General features: G+C 44.9%; 1 protein-coding gene across 1 annotated transcript in view; it reads right to left on the reverse strand.

Annotated features, from left to right (window-relative positions):
• Window positions 1–2,558: 2,558 nt before the first annotated feature.
• Window positions 2,559–20,681, reverse strand: part of LOC124545854 (odorant receptor Or2-like) — a 119,970-nt gene continuing 101,847 nt past the window's right edge. The window contains exon 8 of the mRNA XM_047124812.1: window positions 2,559–2,644. Within this exon, the coding sequence (XP_046980768.1) occupies window positions 2,582–2,644 (63 nt within the window). The 3' untranslated portion in view covers window positions 2,559–2,581. The remainder of the gene's footprint in view (window positions 2,645–20,681) is intronic.

The following is a 20,681-nucleotide window of genomic DNA, read 5'->3' on the forward strand; positions in this document are numbered from 1 at the left end:
GAAGGAGACCAGACAGCGTGGTGGTCGGTCTCATCGGATTAGGGAAGGATGGGGAAGGAAGTCGCCCGTGCCCTTTCAGAGGAACCATCCCGACATTTGCCTGGACTGATTTAGGGAAATCACGGAAATCTAAATCAAGGTGGCCGGACGCGGGATTGAACCGTCGTCCTTCCGAATGCGAGTCCAGTGTCTAACCACTGCGCCACCTCGCTCGGTATATCCTTGTAAACATAAATCTACGGATGAATAAAGCTACTACTACTACTACTACTACATAATAGTATCCCTAAAACTTTAAGATTTTGTGAGTTTTTGCAATCCACCTCGCATTTTACCAATAAAAATAGGGTTCTGAAATCAGATCTTTTTTTAAATACCCTATCGACTGTATCCATAAACAAAAATAGAACAACACATAAAGATTTGCTGCTCTTTTGCTTAATAAATTGCATATTTTTAATAGTTTGCGTACATTTTCAATAGTTATTGGATATTTTTTAAACTTAACAGCAAAAATATTTGTAAAACTGCGGAAACGAGTTTTGTGTGCCGTAGCTCATACCGTGACTGGAGACGAACTGGACTCGCAACAAAACATCATGGAAACATCTAGAAGTAGTTCATGTGTCTCCCACTTGGGATAATCACTCGACAGATGAGAAACCACTATATTACACATTTACTAAGTCCATAATACCCGAAGTTCATTTCATATTTCAACTATCTACTAACCAATATTCTAACATTATTCGATAGCACAGACGTAATACTTAGAGTTTCAATTGTCAATGATCCACGTTTCACTTCGATAAAGCGCGGTATTTCAGACCTAAAGATTCAGGAACAACCTACTCATTTTCTAATCACTGCTTGATATTGACGAAAACTTTCCACGTCTGTTGCTATTTGCTTCTGATATCTTGCTCACTTCTACCATCCTGTGTAAAGGTTTTTCCTAGACAGTATAACTCTTTCACTTTTTTCACTGCTGCGTCTTACACTTTTGGTTTTGCGCCAGTCGTTACTCTGCTTCTTATTACTCTACATCACCCTTGTCTTTGTTCCGTGTACCTTTAAGCCAATTTCTGTGCGAAGTTGGTGTCCGTTTCTCTCAACACGTCGTCTAAGTTTTTCTCTTATTACATTACTACAGCGACAAACTGATGGAACACTCTGTCACAATTACAGATGGGCTATGGCTCTGAGCACTATGCGACTCAACTGCTGAGGTCATCAGTCGCCTAGAACTTAGAACTAATTAAACCTAACTAACCTAAGGACAGCACACAACACCCAGCCATCACGAGGCAGAGAAAATCCCTGACCCCGCCGGGAATCGAACCCGGGAACCCGGGCGTGGGAAGCGAGAACGCTACCGCACGACCACGAGATGCGGGCATTACAGATGGGTTAATAGATTCAAACGTAATGAGCAATGATATGGGAAATCTAATCAACCTGTTTGTTAATGACTTGGGCGAAGAGCAAAACGTGCGATTATATTTCGAAATAGCCCACTAGGAAGGCAATAAGAATTAATACCGATGTAACAAACACAATACTTTTCTGTAGTATGTCACGTTAACAGTCACCTTCGAGAGCAAAATCAGTACTCTAACTAAAAAAATGCCTTGATATGAATAAAATGTGTAGAGGTAGAGGTAACTGTGAAATACGACTACCACTTCAATGATGTTTATATTGTTTTTTTCTATAATCATTGCAGGTTATTACACATGAGAATACTTCCATATTATGGTATACGGAAGAGTGAATGCAATTCATAAAACAGTTTCTTTTAAAAACATTGAAACGTCCCCTTTGAACAATTTATATACGACTGTGCTTAACCTGACAGACAATATTTTTAGCGCAACGCAATCTGACTATCAAAGATCCCTGCAAAAGAATGGCCCTGACTAACATTAAACTATACCTCTCACAAATCACTTACCTCACAAAAATCTTCGCTGCTCAAGCTACTGCAATACAGCGAGCGCCACTACTGCCAGCTAAATAAAAGATTCAAACTACTGAAGGCACTAACTACTGATAGGGATAGTTAGCAAATGAAAGATATTAATAGAGAACAAACAATGTATTTACCTTGATATCATCACAAGTCATAATATACATATCAGTTCATGACAAATTACAAAACTCCGCCATCTCTCTCCCCACATCCACCATTGCTGGCGGCTCACCTCCAACTGCGCAACGCTACGCGCTGTTCACAGCCAGCTGCCTAACACTACAATGGCGAGAATTACAACAATGCAAAGCAGCCACAGACTGCACACAGCACAGCCAGTGATTTTCATATTGAGCGCTACGTAATGTTGCCAATAAGAAAACATAAACAGCCTACTTACAACATGTTTGTAATTATCATCTCAAAATTATATGAGAAAGCTTTGGATTAATGAAACACAGGAAATTACGTTGTTTTAGTTAAATTTATTGTTTATTTAACGCCCGTCATAAAGCACGTGATTCTAACACTTTTCTACACTTTTAACAGCTGACTGCTCGGACACGAGTGCTGGAGGGCAGACCCCCTGCAGCAGGACGCTGGAGTCTCCTAGGCCGGCGCCTGGTTCATCCGGTGGAGCAGGGCGAAGTACGAGTAGGAGCCGTTCATCAGCTGCAACAACAACAACAGGATATTACACTTTCAGTACTAAGCCACAAAGAACTATTTGTCAGAATGAGATTTTCACTCTGCAGCGGATTGCGCGCTGATATGAAACTTCCTGGCAGGTTGAAACTGTGTGCCGGACCGAGACTCGAACTCGGGACCTTTGTCATTCGCGGGCAAGAGCTCCATCAACATTTTTTTTTTTGGTCATTGCGGACGTCACATGACATCCGTTCAAGTTCGTTGTTGATCCTTTCGCTCAGTTTTTTTGTTACAGAATCCAACCCGCTCTCTGACCGAACACCCTGAGCTACCGTGCCGGCTGCCACCTGAGGTACCCAAGCACGACTCACGATTCGTCCTCACAGCTTTAATACCGCGAGTACCTCGCCTCCTGCCTTCCAAACTTCACAGAAGCTCTCCTGCATACAATGCAGAACTCGAAACATCCCCCAGGCTGTGGCTGAGCCATGTCTCTGCAATACCCTTTCTTCCAGGAGTGCTGGTCCTGCAAGGTATGCAGGAGAGCTTCTGTGAAGTTTGGATGGTAGAAGACGAGGTAATGGGGGAATTAAAGCTGTGAGGAGGCGTCGTGAGTCGTGCCTGGGTAGCTCAGTTGCGTCCGCAGCTCGTGGTCGTGCGGTAGCGTTCTCGCTTCCCACGCCCGGGTTCCCGGGTTCGATTCCCGGCGGGGTCAGGGATTTTCTCTGCCTCGTGATGACTGGGTGTTGTGTGCTGTCCTTAGGTTAGTTAGGTTTAAGTAGTTCTAAGTTCTAGGGGACCGATGACCATAGATGTTAAGTCCCATAGCGCTCAGAGCCATTTGAATCATTTTATATATTGCAGTCTGCTTTCGGCCGGTGAGCGGCGAGGACGTCTTGTTTACGTCCCGTCCGCAGAGTCGCGGTCCCGTCCTCAGAGTGGCGAGCGCGCGTAGTTTGTTTACTTCCTCGCCGCAGCTAATACTCGCGTCCGTTAACACTGAGTCGCCATGGCTCATTCGTACAGAAAAGCTACCATCAAGATCAGCTTCCAGCCCGACTACGCACGACCAGAGCCTTTGAAGTCGAACGATTCATCCGTGACGAACTTCAAATACCAACACAGCACATCATCGGTATCCACCTATCCATCACAAGCAGCGTCGTTTACGTCAAGATGGTCGATGACGAGTTATGTCACGCAGTTGTGAACAGATGCGCGAACACTCTCAAGTTCAAACACTCCGATGGTCACATCGGAGAGGTTACTGTTGACCATGCTGGACTAGGATTACGCACACTAAGAGTCTTCGAACTCCCTTTCGAAGTACCACCGGACGTCGTCACCTCAGCTTTCCTCCCTTATGGGACGGTAATTAGCCACGTGGCCGAAAAATGGAACACCTTCGAGACGTACCAAGTCCTCAACGGCGTCCGACAAAGTGAAAATTGAATTAAAGAAACATGTGCCGTCCTACTTAGTCATAGGTGGCTGTCGAGCAATAATAATGTACGACGGCCAACCTCGTACTTGTTCTGGTTGTGGCCAGGAGGGTCATGTGCGCTCGGCGTGTATTCAACGTCGGGTTACACAACTTCCATTGCATGACACGACACCACCTCCTACGCTCACGGCCCTCCCCCTCAATTACGCAGAGGTGACACGATCGACCGTCATGACAGACGACAACCCCCCCGGAAGACAGGAAGCGTTAGAATGCGCACCTGTCGCCGGTCCTGGATTGACCAACACCATTACGGTGTCTGCAGGGGTTGAAGAACGCCGGCCATCGACTCCACATGAAGATTCGGACGAGAGAATGGAACTCGACGCTAGGGTTTACCGACCTCTGCCTTTCTCCCTGAGGGGGATGCTATACGGGAACCACAAACTCTTTCGGACACAGAAACCCACGTCCGCAAACAAAGGTCACCGAGAAAACATAAAAAGCGACGTCGCACACCCTCAGACGATTGCCTCCAGCAGACGTCTTCTCCAGTTGACGACCGGACGGCTGACGAAACGACGAGGAGAATGGATGACACGAGATCGCCCTCACCTGTCACTTTGTCTGATTTTGACAAACCCGATTCCGCTCCCTCGGACAAACGGATGGCCAGCACAGTGCCCGCCGTTGGTACACAACCGGAAACAACTGCGGATTCACCCTTAGTCACTCAGCCCACAAGTGTTCTACCGCAGCCAGCGTTTACTTACGGACCTTGGGCGGATGACATTGAAGACGATTCTACGACCGCTGTGGTGGATGAGGAGAGGGGTCTCTCCTCCCACACCTCGGCCCCTCCCGAGTAGCAACAGATGACGGCGCGGACGCGGCCAGCAGATCACAGGCCCCACCTTTTACGGCGACACTGACGGCAGCCCCCACCTCAGGAGACGATCTACAAACCTATCGCTTAACGACCATCAACATTAACACCATTCGGACGCGTACGAAGTTGTCGCTGCTCCAAGACATGCTCAATGCAGCAGACATTGTCTTTCTCCAAGAAGTCTTCGTCGCCGATTTCCCGGGTATGTATGGTTATACGGCTCTTGTGTCCCACGCCTCGCCAACTAACAGTGGAGTCGCCATTCTCCTCAGAGAGGGCCTCGAGGCGGACGAAGTCCGATATCTCCCCGACGCTAGAGGAATGGCCGTAACGGTGCAAGGCGTCCGGTTTATCAATGTGTACGCCCCTTCCGGAACGAATCGCCGTCGTGACCGATCGCTCTTCTTCGCAGAAGGAATAGCACCGCTTTTTCAGGGCAGGCACGATGACTTGACATTAGGGGGCGATTTCAATTGCACCCAAGCACCTACAGATCAGCTGCCACGCCATTCACCGTGCCCCGAACTTGGGACACTCATCGGCGATCTCCAGCTAGTAGATGCATGGGAACATGTCCGAGGAAATAGACCGGGATACACCCATTTCACGAGTCACTCGTCTAGTCGCATCGATAGGATTTACGTCTCCCGTTCTCTCGCGGCAACGGTGAGTGACGCGGAGGTGTGGCCAGTAGCCTTTTCTGATCACGAGGCCTATATATGTGCCGTCACCCTTCGTCGCCAACGGGTGTGGCGCAGCCGACATCCCTGGAAATTAAACCTTGCTCATCTCGCTTCTCCGGATTGTCGACGCGCCATCGAAGACACGTGGAGTTTGTGCGTCCGCCGATTCCCAACGTATCCTACGTCGATTAGTTGGTGGTTAACCTGCGCCAAGCCGGCCCTACGGCGAACCTTTATTACGTATGGTCGTGAGACTGCTGCTTGGAGGCGGCAGACCCTTGATTTCTATTTCACCGTCCTTCGCGAATGCGCCTCCTTGCCACCCACACCGGAACGACAGCTGACAGTTCAGCGTGCGAAAGCACAGATCGTAGCCCATATGCGCCGACACCTCGAAGGGACGACCGTCCGAGCGCGGACACAAGACAGACTAGCAACGGAACGACCCACCATGTACCACGTCATCCGAGAACGTACACTGCGAAGACGGGCGCTGATACATGCCATCACCACTGAGGACGGTCATCATCACACCACACAACGCGATATTGCTGCAGCCTTCTTCGACCATTACGCACGACTTTATTCTGCTCAATGTTCCGACCCGACGACGGTGACAGCAGTCTCACAACTGGTTTACGGCATTGTCCCACAGGATTTACAAACGGAATTATTGAACGACACTACGGAAGACGAAGTTATCGACGCCATCGGTAAAGGAGCGGCGAATAAGTCTCCTGGCCCCGACGGGCTCCCTGTGGAGTTTTATAGAACTTTCCAGTATTTACTGGCTCCCAAGTTAACAGACATCTGTCGGGAGCTTATGTCCCCCGCGGTGCCGCTCCGTTGCGACCTTTGTAGAAGGAATAATTAAACCGGTTCACAAGCCTAAAGGTGGGGCTCGAATACAAGATTACCGCCCGCTAACACTCGTCAACTGCGACATGAAGATATTCACGGGACTATTAGCAAACCGTCTACGACCGACCCTACCTTACGTCATCTCGCCAGATCAGACTTCCCTAGGGGGTATCAACAACATCCACACAGCACTGTGTCGATACCGTGACTTAATAGCCCTAGCCAGGGCACGCCGCATCCCGGGAGCGCTGGCATCACTAGATTTTAGCCAAGCTTTTGATCGAGTGGATCACGCGTACCTAGCGTCCGTTCTCCAGCACAAGCAGTACCAGCAGCAATTCACAGACGTCGTGATGCGCCTACTCCGAGGGGCGACTTCCAAAGCGCTCGTTAACGGGCGTCTCTCGCAGTCCCTCCCGATTTTCCGCTCCGTCCGTCAAGGCTGCCCCTTGTCGACGTTACTATATGCTCTGGCACTGGAACCGCTCCTCTGTGGTCTCCGTCAACGCCTCACCGGTCTTACCCTACGTGACGTCACATTTCGCTGTACAGCATATGCAGACGACCTGGTTCTCGTGTTTCGCAATCGCGACGATGTCAACAGAGCACTAGAATGGATTACCACGTACGGTGTGGCTTCCGGCAGCTGTCTCAACGTCGCCAAATCGGTCTCCATGGCCATAGGAGACGGGTTGACCCCAGCGTGTGTCGAACCCCTACAGCTTCGTGGCACTATCAAATGCCTCGGAATAGAGTTTCATGACGACATACGGCGCACCGCGGCTCTTAACTACCGCCGCTTATTACAACAAATTCGGGTCCAGATCTTCAACCTTCGTCTGCGGACCCTCGACATTCTCCAAAGGACACACTTCGTCAATGTTTACCTCGCATCGCGCCTTCCACACATAGCGCTTGTTCTCCCAATACCGTTACTGATGGCTCGACGTCTATTAGCGGCATTCGGAGCCTACGTCAGTACAGGCATGCTCTTCAAAGTCAGTTACGAGTCACTGACCCTTCCCCCAGAAAGGGGAGGTCTTGGTCTAGTCCATGTCCACGACAGAGCTGTGGCCCTGTATGTCAGCTCACACATCAAGCTGTGGCGCCACCACCCGGAAAGTTTGACAGGTTTGCTGTTGGAGTCCTTAGCTCCGCCCTCCATTATGCCCCCACTGACGACGCAAGACATACCCTCACCCTTCTACTACTTCGGGAACTTTTACATTGAACACAGCTATGTCCGTATCGCAGTACCACCGACGGAACAGGCGTCGGCGCGGGATATATATCACGTCCTACAGCAGAGGCGCCCACCAAACATCGTGGAGACCAAAAGCCCTCAGGTTAATTGGAAGGTGGTGTGGAAGACGATTCACGCGATTCCACTGGACACAGCCGTCCGATCCACATGGTACATCACAGTCAATGGTAAACAGATCACCCGATCACGCCTCCACAAGATAAACATGGCGGAATCGCCTCTCTGCGTAGACTGCGGGATACCAGACACGGACGAACACCGACTCACATGTGGCGCGGCAGAAGACGTATGGCGCTTGGTGCGACAAATTTTGTCGTATTTTCTACGAGTGACTCCGGAGCACATTACACCTCGGTTTCTACTATTTCCGGATCAACAGTTCTTCCCGCGCGCCAAGACCAACGCTGTCACGTGGATCCGTGCGGATGCGGTACACTACTTATTTCACGATGGACCTACAGGTGTATTAGACTTTTGGAACTACCTACAAGAACGTCATTGCAAGATCGCACGGAACCCAAAATACAGAGAGTATTTTTCTAATTACTTAGGGAGTGCCCTACGCGACCCTCCGCGCAGCTGGATCATCAACAGGTAGGAGAAGATACCCATTGAGTGAGCTGACATGACTAAGTTCGATTCTCGGTGGAACAACATGATATACGTGAAGACGTACCTGGATGATGAAGCGTAAGGAGAGTAGCGGCACACCCTTCTGCATCCTGTATGAAGCACTTTTTTTTCGTTTTCCCCATATACATTACCTCGGTGTAGAAACGTGCCGAGATATTGTTTTCTTTTTCTCAGAGCACGATGCGGTGCTAGATACATTTATTTTTGTTGTGGTATAAAGTAAAACCACATTAAGAATGTATTAAAAACAGTAAATAAAAATAAATAAATAAATAATAATTCCCACAAAAGATTTCCCCTTCCCATCCCTGATTCCTTGACGGACGAGGGGGACACTGCGACCAGGCCTCGGGTTACGACCCCTGATCGCTCTGCCTTCCCCGCCCTCCCCCACCTCCTTAAAAAAAAAAAGGTTGGTAGAGCACTTGCCCGCAAAAGGCAAAGGTCCCGAGCCCGAGTTCGAGTCTCGGTCCGGCAGGCAGTTTTAATCTGCCGGGAAGTTTCAACTATTTCTCAGTCTAAACACGAATTGAAAATCAGAGTCACCACATCCTATAGACTATGTTTACAAATACAGTGTTTCTCTTAACACTTTATGAAACTTGCATTTTGAAAAACCTGATGGACGTATTTCTTTTATGTTTACAAATACTGTGTTTCTTTAAACATTTTATAAAACTTGCATTTTGAAGAATCTGATGGACATATTTCTTTACTTTTGTTACCTGTTAACTCACGAACTCTAATGTTATCGTCACGCCCGGGTTCCCGGGTTCGATTCCCGGCGGGGTCAGGGATTTTCTCTGCCTCGTGATGGCTGGGTGTTGTGTGATGTCCTTAGGTTAGTTAGGTTTAAGTAGTTCTAAGTTCTAGCGGACTGATGACCATAGATGTTAAGTCCCATAGTGCTCAGAGCCATTTGAACCATTTTTTAATGTTATCGTCACAAAATTATTAGTTGTGGTTACTCCCTCATCGATGCTATGTTTGATCATTGGCTTTAATAAATTTTCGTATTCGAATTTTTTCTTAGAACGATTGCGAAATAGTATCAGTCTAAAAAACACAGTGTATATGAGCATAATTTTAAATTGGTTTCATTTTGTGTTATAAAGACAGAGTCGTTGTATTTTCAAATTATAAAACCAGAAATTTGGGGTACATGACACATTCTTAGAATATAGATGCTGCTCGGAAATTCCCGTTACAAATTTCTAGGATTTGTAGAGGAGAGTGAATACATAATATTCTGAAGAGGAACCCATGTCCGGAAACGCACTGTTTACATTCTACGACGGTTTCAATTCAGGAGTTAAACTCATCCACGCCTGATTGAGGAACTGAATTAGGCGAGGCACAGTACAATTATCAGGTAACAATTCAAAAGAAGGCATAACGAAACATTTATGTATCACTTAAGCACATTTGTTTGTATTAATATTTAAACTTTATGTGTTTACATTATTCCAAAACAAAACAGAACCCAACAATACTGTGTGTACAGAACACTGCTCATGGATTACAACAGCGGCTAGATGTGGCAACCACCAACATTGTTACAGACGCAGAACGTATGAAGCATGTTCTGGTACACACGCATCATCGCACCTGTTATCTATTCAACTTTCTAGTGCAGCGGCCAGAACTCGCGACAGTGTGTCTTCCTTTGTCTCTACAGGGGTTTCGTAAACTAAACTTTGCATTCGATCTGACAAGAAGTAGGTCATAGAAGTACAGTACACGTCATCCTGTATACCCTATACATGCGGTTCTAAAACTTTTCTCTTCCCCTCGGCAAAAGTGGACGCGTTACACATCTGATTGAAACTGTCAAAGAACGTGAACGGTACGTTTCCGGACATGGGTTCCTGCTCAAAATGTTGCGCACTCATGTACTCACTCCCCTCTACAAAATTTTGATCTGCGGCAGTAAATTCGACGTTAAAGACTGACAATCTGGCAGCACTGTAATAACATGTACGGTAACTACTTCTGTCAGCAGATACTAGTAGCGCTGTGCAGCTGCTGCAGTAGGTAGCGTTTTGGGTTAGCATGTAGGAGGGCGAGGGTTCGAGTCTGGGTCGAGGTGTATTTGTTTTTATTTGCTAAGTAAAATTCGTGTGGTAGGCTGGCGTCTTAATCGTCATGTAGCGATCAGGGTGGCTTTTCTAGAAAACTTTTGCGCTTACGTGCTACGGACACAGAAATGGAAGTACTATCGTCTTCAATGGTCAGATTTTAAAGAAGCCTTTTACATGTCGTGTACCCGAACTGTTTCACACCACTGCATGTATTAGATTTCAAATCTGTTTTCTGTATACCCTCCTCCACTTGTGCTATAGATTATAGTACCAACTATTATTCTTGCCACCTTCAGGTCCGTTACATGTCGTTAGGGCCTTACGCCAGCAGTGAAGCTAGCAAGGTGCCTTGCAAATAATTTCCAAACTCGATTACTAGTTGTATGTATTATCAGCATGGAACCACTAATTATGCGTTTCAACATTGAGAATGACAAGCGCATGCTATTCAGTAAGCATCTCCATGCGTTACTGTTATTATTATTATTATTACTGTTTCCTTTCTCAGACGTTATGTCTGGTTAAAAATGGAAAGTGACGCGTACCTTGATCAAGCGTGACTTCCTTTTAACTGTATAGTATATGTTACATTGCATTTAGGAACTTTCGGGTAATCGAACATGTATCAATAATTACAGATTTCTGTAGTTGTATATATACGTTTGGATGTAGCTGTATTGCGTTGATGTACTGGTGGATATTGTGTGGTATGACTCTTGTAGTTGATAGTATAATTGGTATAATGTCCACTTTGTCTTGATCCCACATGTCCTTGTCTTCCTCAGCCAGTTGGATGTATTTTTCAATTTTTTCTCCTGTTTTCTTCTGTATATTTGTTGTATTGGGTATGGATATTTCGATTAGTTGTGTTAATTTCCTCTTTTTATTGGTGAGTATGATGTCAGGTTTGTTATGTGGTGTTGTTTTATCTGTTATAATGGTTCTGTTCCAGCATAATTTGTATTCATCATTCTCAAGTACATTTTGTGGTGCATACTTGTATGTGGGAAAGCGTTGTTTTATTAGTCTATGTTGTATGGCAAGTTGTTGATGTATTATTTTTGCTACATTGTCATGTCTTCTGGTGTATTCTGTATTTGCTAGTATTGTACATCCGCTTGTGATGTGATCTACAGTTTCTATTTGTTGTTTGCAAAGTCTGCATTTATCTGTTGTGGTATTGGGATCTTTAATAATATGCTTGCTGTAATTATTATTATTATTATTATTATTGTTGATGGAAATCTGGAAACATCACGTCCATTATCTCTAGGGAAACGCGTAACATTTGAAAGTCAGCTGTGCCGGAATGAATCACACCGAATATAAGCTGTAAGGGAGGTGATGTGCTGTAGGTGTCACAGCCCACTGTGACTAGTGACGTGTCTATACTGTATCCGCCGTCCACCAAACAGGGAGGCTAGTTGTTAGCGGAGTATGCGCCCGTGACAGACTTCATGTACATTCGCACATATGTCGTATTTTCTTCTTTTGTTATTCTAAAACAATGTGACAGATGTATGGGTAGCGGTTGTTTGGGGGGAGGGGACCAGACAGCGAGGTCATCGGTCTCATCGGATTAGGGAAGGACGGGGAAGGAAGTCGGCCGTGTCCTTTCAATGAAACCATCCGAGAATTTGCCTGGAACGATTTAGGAAATCACGGAAAACGTAGATCGGGATGGCTGGACGCGGGATTGAGCCGTCGTCCTCCCGAATGCGGGTCCATTGTGCTAGCAGACGTATGGCATACACAGACGATGAATATGTGGATATGCTTCTGGTCCTTGGAGGAGCTAATAACTGGGCTGGTGTTGTCGCTCGTGAATATGCTGCTAGATATCGTGATCGACGTCATCCAGATAAAATCGTATTTCGTCGTCTGGAGCTTCGCCTTCGTGAGACAGGTTTTCTTCTTCCACCGTTGCGTGACCGGAAGTCGTCCACGGACTCGCCGTACTCCAGCTACTGAGGAAGCTATACTGTACGTCAAACACCAAGAACTCTAGCGTAATACGCGTAGCGCAGGAAGACAACTGCGTGTTCCGCAGCGCCCTGTCGTTGACGTGCTGCACGAGCACGGGCTGCACCCCTATCATTATTCTTTAACGTAATACCTGTACCATGCAGACCGCCGTCTGCGGATCCAGTTCTATGAAGGGTTCCAAAAACAACAACATGAAGCCAACGACGACTTCGCAAACACTGTAATACGGTCGGATGAAGTAGCGTTCACTCGTGACGGTGTCTTCAGTATGCTTAATGCCCACAATTGCGATGACGTTTACCCACAAATCACCCGCGACCGTGGATATCAAGTTCGCTCTGGCATCAACGTCTGGCCTGTAATATAGGGAGACAGGAGTTTGGATCCCCATTTGTTGCCTGCCGGTTGACTGCAGGAATTTGGGTCCCCATTTGTTGCCCGACCAGGTGACTGCACGAAGATATCATGCATTCCTCTCAAACTGTTTAACGCATTGGAAGATGTTCCACTTCACTTTCGGCACAGGTTATGGTTCCGACATAATGGTGCACCTCCACACTTTGGAATTAATGTGCGATGGTATTTATATGATACATTTCTAGGGAAATGGCTCGGACGGGAGATCCAACTGCATAGTCTCCGCTTTCACCTGACCTAAATCCCCTGGATTTCTTCCTGTGGGCACACATGAAGGAGCACGTGTATTCTGCTCCGCCGAAACATGTCGAAGAACTGATAGAGCGTGTTCATGTTGCTCTTGTATCTGTGGATGTAGCGATGTTGCGAAGAGACCAGAGTTGTTTGATTCAGCGGGTCGCACAATGTTTAGACATACAAGGGATTCACTTTTAGCATCTGCTCTGAAGACAACGTATTCTCTTGTGAACATAATGCGATCATTAATTATTATTAATTATTATTATTATTTATTATTATTGTCACTGGTTGCTAATGTGGTACATCTGAGCGATTCTACTGCGTGTAGTATACATGACTAGTAGATGTTGAGTTATTCAACTGTGCAGTCAACCTTAGCATCTCGAAATAGCTATTGTTTTCGTAGTTATTCTGTCCTATGACTGGTGCCGCGTGGGATTAGCCGAGCGGTCTAAGGCGCTGCAGTCATGGACTGTGCGGCTGGTCCCGGCGGAGGTTCGAGTCCTCCCTCGGGCATGGATGTGTGTGTTTGTCCTTAGGATAATTTAGGTTAAGTAGTGTGTAAGCTTAGGGACTGATGACCTTAGCAGTTAAGTCCCATAAGATTTCACACACATTTGAACATTTTTTTTCCTATGACTGGTCATTCGTTTCAACTGTTTATTTCTGACTTGTATGATCATGTTTTTGTTACGTTCACCGCTACAAAACATTGTTCTACAAACGTTGAATATGTGTGGCTTATGAAACGATGTATACGACAGTGTTGCAATGCAGAATGAAACTAGCAAATAGAAATAAATATACTTCAGCCCAGAATCTATCCTCAACCTCCTTCAAACTAACCCAAAACGCTATCCATTGCACCATCTGTACAGCACTACTGATATATGCTGACAAAGGTAGTTACCGTACATATGATTACAGTGTTGCCAGATTACCAGTTTTTAACGTCCATTTGTTGCCGGAAATATGAGCACGATGAAATTTTGTGAGAGAAATTTTTGTGTTGCCAGTATGTGAGGAATCGCGCTCCAAAGTCCGAGTGTGCAAATTTTTCTTCACCCTGTACGAAGAAAAATACTACCACAACAGTTGTTACTTCTGTATTTGCTTTGGTGGACGATAGATTAGAATCAGTACATCAGAAATTATTACTAATTGGAAATTCTTAGCTGAGACATTTGATTGCGTAGCCTGTGTTACGCAGGTCATACCAAGGGATTCCATTTTGCGTCCTGTATTGTATCTACATTAGTTATCGTCATGTTGGGCACTCTGAAGAAAAAATCCTCATACTTGTATATGAGAGAAACAGCGCCATTCGTCTTACTGCTGGAGCAGTTAATAAATTGCTTAAAAATAGCAGTAGGTGCATCAAGTGAAATATTGACATAACTCGATGCACACAGTTCAGTCCTGATCACAAAGGGCAGAAATTATGATCTGTTCACAGAGTGCAGTCTAGGAGGTGTATGGCAATCAGTTTTTGAGAATGCAGATAAATCACGGCTAAAATTGGAGAACCCCACATTTCATATAGCCCATCAGTTCAATCACATTCGAAGTATGCCAGTAAGCAGGTGTGCGTGATACTTAAAGAATGTCCTTTGGAAACCTCTAAAAAAGGCTGTCTGTCTGCGTGTTATAATTATTGTGACGAATTATTACTTTCTAACGATATGTGATTATTTGTAATTATGAATTTACATTGAAACAGCTGCTGCTGTTTCCTTAAATTCTCTTTCAGAAAGAGGCCTATAACAGTTTTTCTTTCGATTCCTGATAACGTTTCGAAGATTGATAAAAAATAGGCGGTAGGGTAGTTTGTGGAAACCAAGACAGACATCCGCCTCCGCAGAGAATGTTGCTAACACACGCCTGTGCAGTGATATTCAGCTGTCGTTTAATGCTACTTTCCATGATAGTCACTCCTGCGCAAGCCTCTCCATTTCTGCATAATTACTGCAGCCGAATGTGTTTGCACATGCTTGCTAGAGTCAAGCCTTGGTGATTTATTTATGCCTTGTGTCCTATCAGCCATTCCCTTCATGTAATCAAAATGTGCCACACATTTCTTTACTCCACAACTCGATTCAGCAGCACTTGTTTAGTTATTTGTTTTACCCATCTAAAGTTAAGCAGTACATCACAAAAAGTTCTGTTTCTTATATTAACTGTTAACCTTGAACGCTTCACTTCTGTACAAGGCTACTTTCCAGACAAAAACCTACAGAAAATACGAGGATTATTGGGAAAGTAAGGAGCGATCGGTCGCGAAATGGAAAATACAGTGAAAATCTGATGAAGCTTTGCACAGATGCGTTGGGCACTGTGTCTCACAGTGAGAAGGTAAAGATGGCTAGAAATTAGCGTCTCCCGTCAAGTATGAGGGCCTGGTGAAAGATTTCGCCTGAAGCTATGCAATCCACATAGCATAACTGTCGAGTGGATAGTTCGACAAGACAATTCTTGGCCGCACTCTGCGGGGGCAAAGAAGACGCTCCTGCAGCGTTTTCGATGGGAAGTGTTTGATCACCCACGATACAGCCCGTAATTGACTACCTCTGAGATTCATCTCTGCTCAAATTAACCGCTGGCTATGAAGACAATATTTTGACACAGACAACGAGCTGCAGTCCAGAGTAGAAAATTGTCGAAAAGCACTGGCGGCTGTCTTCTATAGCGAGGGAACTGAAAAGTTGGTGCAACGCAACAACAGATGTCTAAGTCTGAGAGGCGACTGTGTAGTGAAGTAGCTGGAACGTGTATCTAACCGTTTCAAATAAGACAGTTTTTATTTTCACTGTGGTTTCCATTTCGCGGCCTATCGTTCCGTACTTTCCGAATAGCCCTCGTACTTCCCAATAACTAAACTGATACTCCATGTTAACAATGTTCTCTTCTTCAGAAATGCTCTTCTGGTTTTTGTCGCCAGTCCTGTTTCAGGACAAGTTGTATGTAACCCTTCGCTCGCTGTCGTTTATCCCTGTAGGATTTCCTAGAGTGTAGCCTAGTTAACACTGACAAAAGTTTCTGTAATCTATGTATTCTGTCTGTAACCTATCTTCTAAATCGTAAGGTCAGTATTGCCTCAGGTGTTGCTATATTTGCCTGGTACCCAGACTGACCTCCCCCGAGGTCGGCCTCCGCCAGTTTCCCTATTCTTCTGTAAATAACTCGTGTCACTTCTTCGCGATCATTGAAAATCGTCTGCTGCTACACACATTTCAAGCTGCATATTGACGTGACCGTCGCTGGGCATTAGTCTGTTTCAGAGGGCTTGTTATCTAGCTGTGTGCTGCAGTAGTATATCGCTAGGTAGGAACTGTGAGGCAGGTCTCAGTAAGGACTCTGGCCTTTGACGTGAGTCAGCCAATAGCAAAGCTCGGCGGCAGAATCATTTCACAAGGCCGCGCAGTCGGCGGACAAAGGCGCAGTTTCAGCTCTTCCGTTTGCTGCTGTGACGCAGTGCCGTTCTGTTTAGTGTAAACACTTTGTCTTGTGATAATGAAATTAGCCATTGAAGCAGCTTTGTTCTGGATTGTGGTGAGATGGCTGTTCGCTAGCACTCTTTCACTTCATTTATTTGCGCATCATTTACGTAATTAGTTCTTCAAATTGTGGATCACTGAATTTCTTTACACAAGATACTTCGCAGTCGTTTTTAAAGTAGGTAACGTAGGCGACGTTAGGTCTTTGTTAGATTCACAACTTTAATACACCAAGTGGGAATCAACATCCAATTTTATTCAGTCATGTGGGCTTGCAAGTTACTTATCTCATTGCTCTTCCACTCATCAAATAATATTTCGGGCATTATTGTTTTTTTTTTTTGTCTGTTATGGATGGTCATCTAAAGATACGTGGTTCGCTGAATGGGATGTGTATATGAAACAGCCGCATCATTGCTACAAACTAACAACAATAATAAACTAAAACCAACGTTTCGGCCGAACTGCAACGGCCTTCCTCAGGCCGCGACTGGTTTTGCATGGGGATAGGTGCTTCTATTTATTACAGACTATCGATGTCTGACGTCACTGTTGCAAAACTTTTAATTGGCGTTCTAATATGATTGGCTAGTCATGACGTAAGGGAAGATGGAAGGAAAGAGGCTATTCGTGGATGTCCATGTCGTCAGCGATTGGTAGCTGTCCGCCAATAAGCGTTCGGCTTCTGGTCGAGCAGTTTTCCTCCTGAGAGTTGCTCTACAGCTGTTTGTGCAGATACCTCCGTGTCCCGTGTAGCTTCTGCCCCGCGACCGCTCGCGGCCCGTTTGACTGGGATGGCCTGCAGCCAGGACGCAGGGAGTTTGTAGCCATCTTCTCTGTTGATGTTGTCAGGCTGCTTAGTAATTTCAATCGCCTCCCGTGTTTTGCGTTCTCGCATCCACGATTCTTTCGCCAGTACTCGGGCTTCCTGGAACCTGTCCACAGTCACGGTGGTGTTCTGCTATCGCCGATTTATTATGTTGTTGTAATCGTACAAAGCGCTCGTGTTCTGCTACTCGTAAGCCGACAAGATTTATGACTGGTTACTACGGTGCTACAGTTTTACACTTGACATGGCAAACTTTGGCATGCAATAGATTAGTGTCACTGGCTTCTCAAGAAGGCCAAATTATTTTGGCTGAAACCTGGGTAAAGATTGGTTTCTGTTTGCAACTGAGGCTGACGTGTTACATGTTCAACTGTCACAGTTGCTGACGGGGCTGCACAATGTTAAAAATTCTGAATACATTTATTTGAAATCTTATGAGGTGTTTTGCACAAGCGCGTGTGTGAGGACTTTTTAAAGAACCATTGTCGTGACGGTACTGTGAGCAAAAGGTCTTAAGTTCAGATTGGTAATTTGTGGATCTGGTTTTGAGTGCCTCTGATAAAATTTTCTACTTTTATTTTATTTTATTCGTCACACGGTTAAGCTATTAACTATAAAATTTAAAAATGAGAGTTCAGTTTATGTTCATAAAATTAATATAGCCAATTTGGGCTAGATGATGGTAAAACGTGTGAGTATACGAGGAAATTTAGTGTGAAAGTGTTTTCTGCAGACGATCCGCTGAAGAGGTCCCTTACCAGTAGATATTTGGAGGAGAAAGGGAGATTTAAAGAGTTAGGTAGATGTATTTCAAATGAAAATCGAAGAACAGAGGGGCGTGGGATAACGCTGGCTGATTTGACTTACATAACCCTGAAAATTTCGAAATATTTGCAAAATATTTTGATCAGCTTCTTAATTGTTCTGAACCATCCATAGGCTCGAACTCGAACACGATGAAAATCTGGGAAAAAAGTATTCTAAACCACCAAGGAAGACGTTATTAAAACCTTATTAAGCTGCTGGAGGAGACTCTATAACAGCAGAACTTTTGAAATTGTCTCTACCAAAAATAAAAAAGAGCCAAAATTAATGTTTCAGAAAACTCAGAAAACAGAAAAACTCCCACGAGTATGGAAGGTAGCCCTGATAAATCTACTACAGAAGAAAGGCAATAAACTGGTGTTAACAACAACATAGGAATTTCTTTGCAATCAGTTGCATATAACAAGTTCCCCAAGACTAGACTAAGCGGGTAGAAACAACACTGAAGATTAATTTAGATGAATAGCAAGGTAATTGTAGGAAAGGCCCCTCATGTTCTCAACGAATATTTAATCTGAAGTTAGACATTTGCCACAAATTACTGAATGCAAAAGATAAGTATTTTTCCTTGAAACTGTGTGTAGCGTATCGTGTAAGCGTACGGTATTTTTAAAGCCGTATTGTCACGACTACACCATGGACGCGTAGTCTAAAGCATAGATGGGTAATTCGTGGACCTGGGTTCAGTTCCCATAGACGCCAAAAATTTGTTTTCCCTTTTATTTTATTCCCTGAAATGTAAAACTATTGATTATTAAGTTATTATTAAAACAGTTCAGTTTATATACGCAAAATTAATATATTTAACTTAATTATGATTACTACCATGTAATTCAGAAGGCTATAGACCACCACATTGTATCACATTTGTATAATTTTGCACGAGCTGGGTATAGGGTGTCACTGGGTGCACAGTACCATCAAAAATGTTCAAATGAGTGTGAAATCTTATGCGGCTTAAATGCTAAGGTCATCAGTCCCTAAGCTTACACACTACTTAACCTAAATTATCCTAAGGACAAACACACACACCCATGCCCGAGGGAGGACTCGAACCTCCGCCGGGACCAGCCGCACAGTCCCTGACTGCACCGCCTTAGACCGTTCGGCTACAGTACCATCACCTATGGTTCGCGTACCTGGTAACACGGACAGCAGCTGTTACATTTCAAATGTGTTAAGGGTTGTGACTGTATCATTAAACGAGATTACGTAAGACCGCGTGTTGGCTATTCTGTTCTGCCCTATCTCGACTGTTACCCTGGCCAGCATAACCTCCATGGCGTAAATGTCGTACAGCGTTGTTGGCCAGGAAATCCCACAGGGACAGTTTAGCAGCCAGTCGGAAATGTTGTTCTTCCCCTGTGCACATTGGCCCCTTCCTTTACGGATATGTAAGAGATGTGTCGTATGGGGATTTGTTGAGTGCAGGTGAGCGTAATGGATGAGTTTGTAGCATAGCCTTATGTTTGTGTCGTCTATTGATGGTGATAGAAGGGAGGGGGTGAAACTAGGTCCCAGCACGCAGCCTACTTCTCTCAGATAGCACCAAACAGTCACCAATCTTAATGTCCCAATCTTATGGACTGATCAGCATCAACAGTGACACATGGCCTCACTTCATGACACGCTGTGGAGAGGTTCGAATTTTAATCCAGGACATTGGCGCAAAGAGTGATGACCAGAATCTTTATACCACCATCTTGGCTCCGCTTGCCTCCAAAATACTGGCAGTTACAATTTCATCCAGCACCAGAACTCGGACCCGCTTACCAGCATGTCGAGCACTACCGCTGTATTTCCTGGGGTGGCCATGAATGTGGAGTTTATAAGTGCCATGTGGTGATAGTTATTGTATGAATTGCTGGCGCAGTGCACCAAAGAGGACAGTAAACTTTCTTTTAGATTCCACGAGCTATGTGGCCGCTACGAATAATTTAATATACTTTCAGATTTTCTCAAGGTTGCAAGATAATATCCCAAGCAGAAAGGTCTGGTTACAGGATTCTAGTTTTAGTATAAGATTTCATCTGCAAAAGTTTAGGCATGTTATCTTATATTGGTATTCGAGACGAAACCACGATCTTGAATTACGGGTTCCATTACTCTACATTGAACTGACATACGAAATATCATCGGATGCTATAAGCACATGAGTCTTAACTATACTCTGGATATACGTACATAGGGGAATATCTGTTATGATTCAAGAGAGAGACAATTAGTTATTTATAATCGCGTAACCACCCTGAGTACTGAGCTAGTTTGCTGATTGCTGATCCGCGTCGTGCTAAATTAAAAATGCGGTACATTACACTGTTCATAGTATTATTAGTTATTTATCTTTCGTTTTGACGTCACTTTATTCAAAGATATCAAAGCAGAAAAATAAATTTAAAATTTTATGAAGTTACA

Source organism: Schistocerca americana, chromosome 8 (genome assembly GCF_021461395.2).
Source record: "Schistocerca americana isolate TAMUIC-IGC-003095 chromosome 8, iqSchAmer2.1, whole genome shotgun sequence".
NCBI lineage: Eukaryota > Metazoa > Arthropoda > Insecta > Orthoptera > Acrididae > Schistocerca > Schistocerca americana.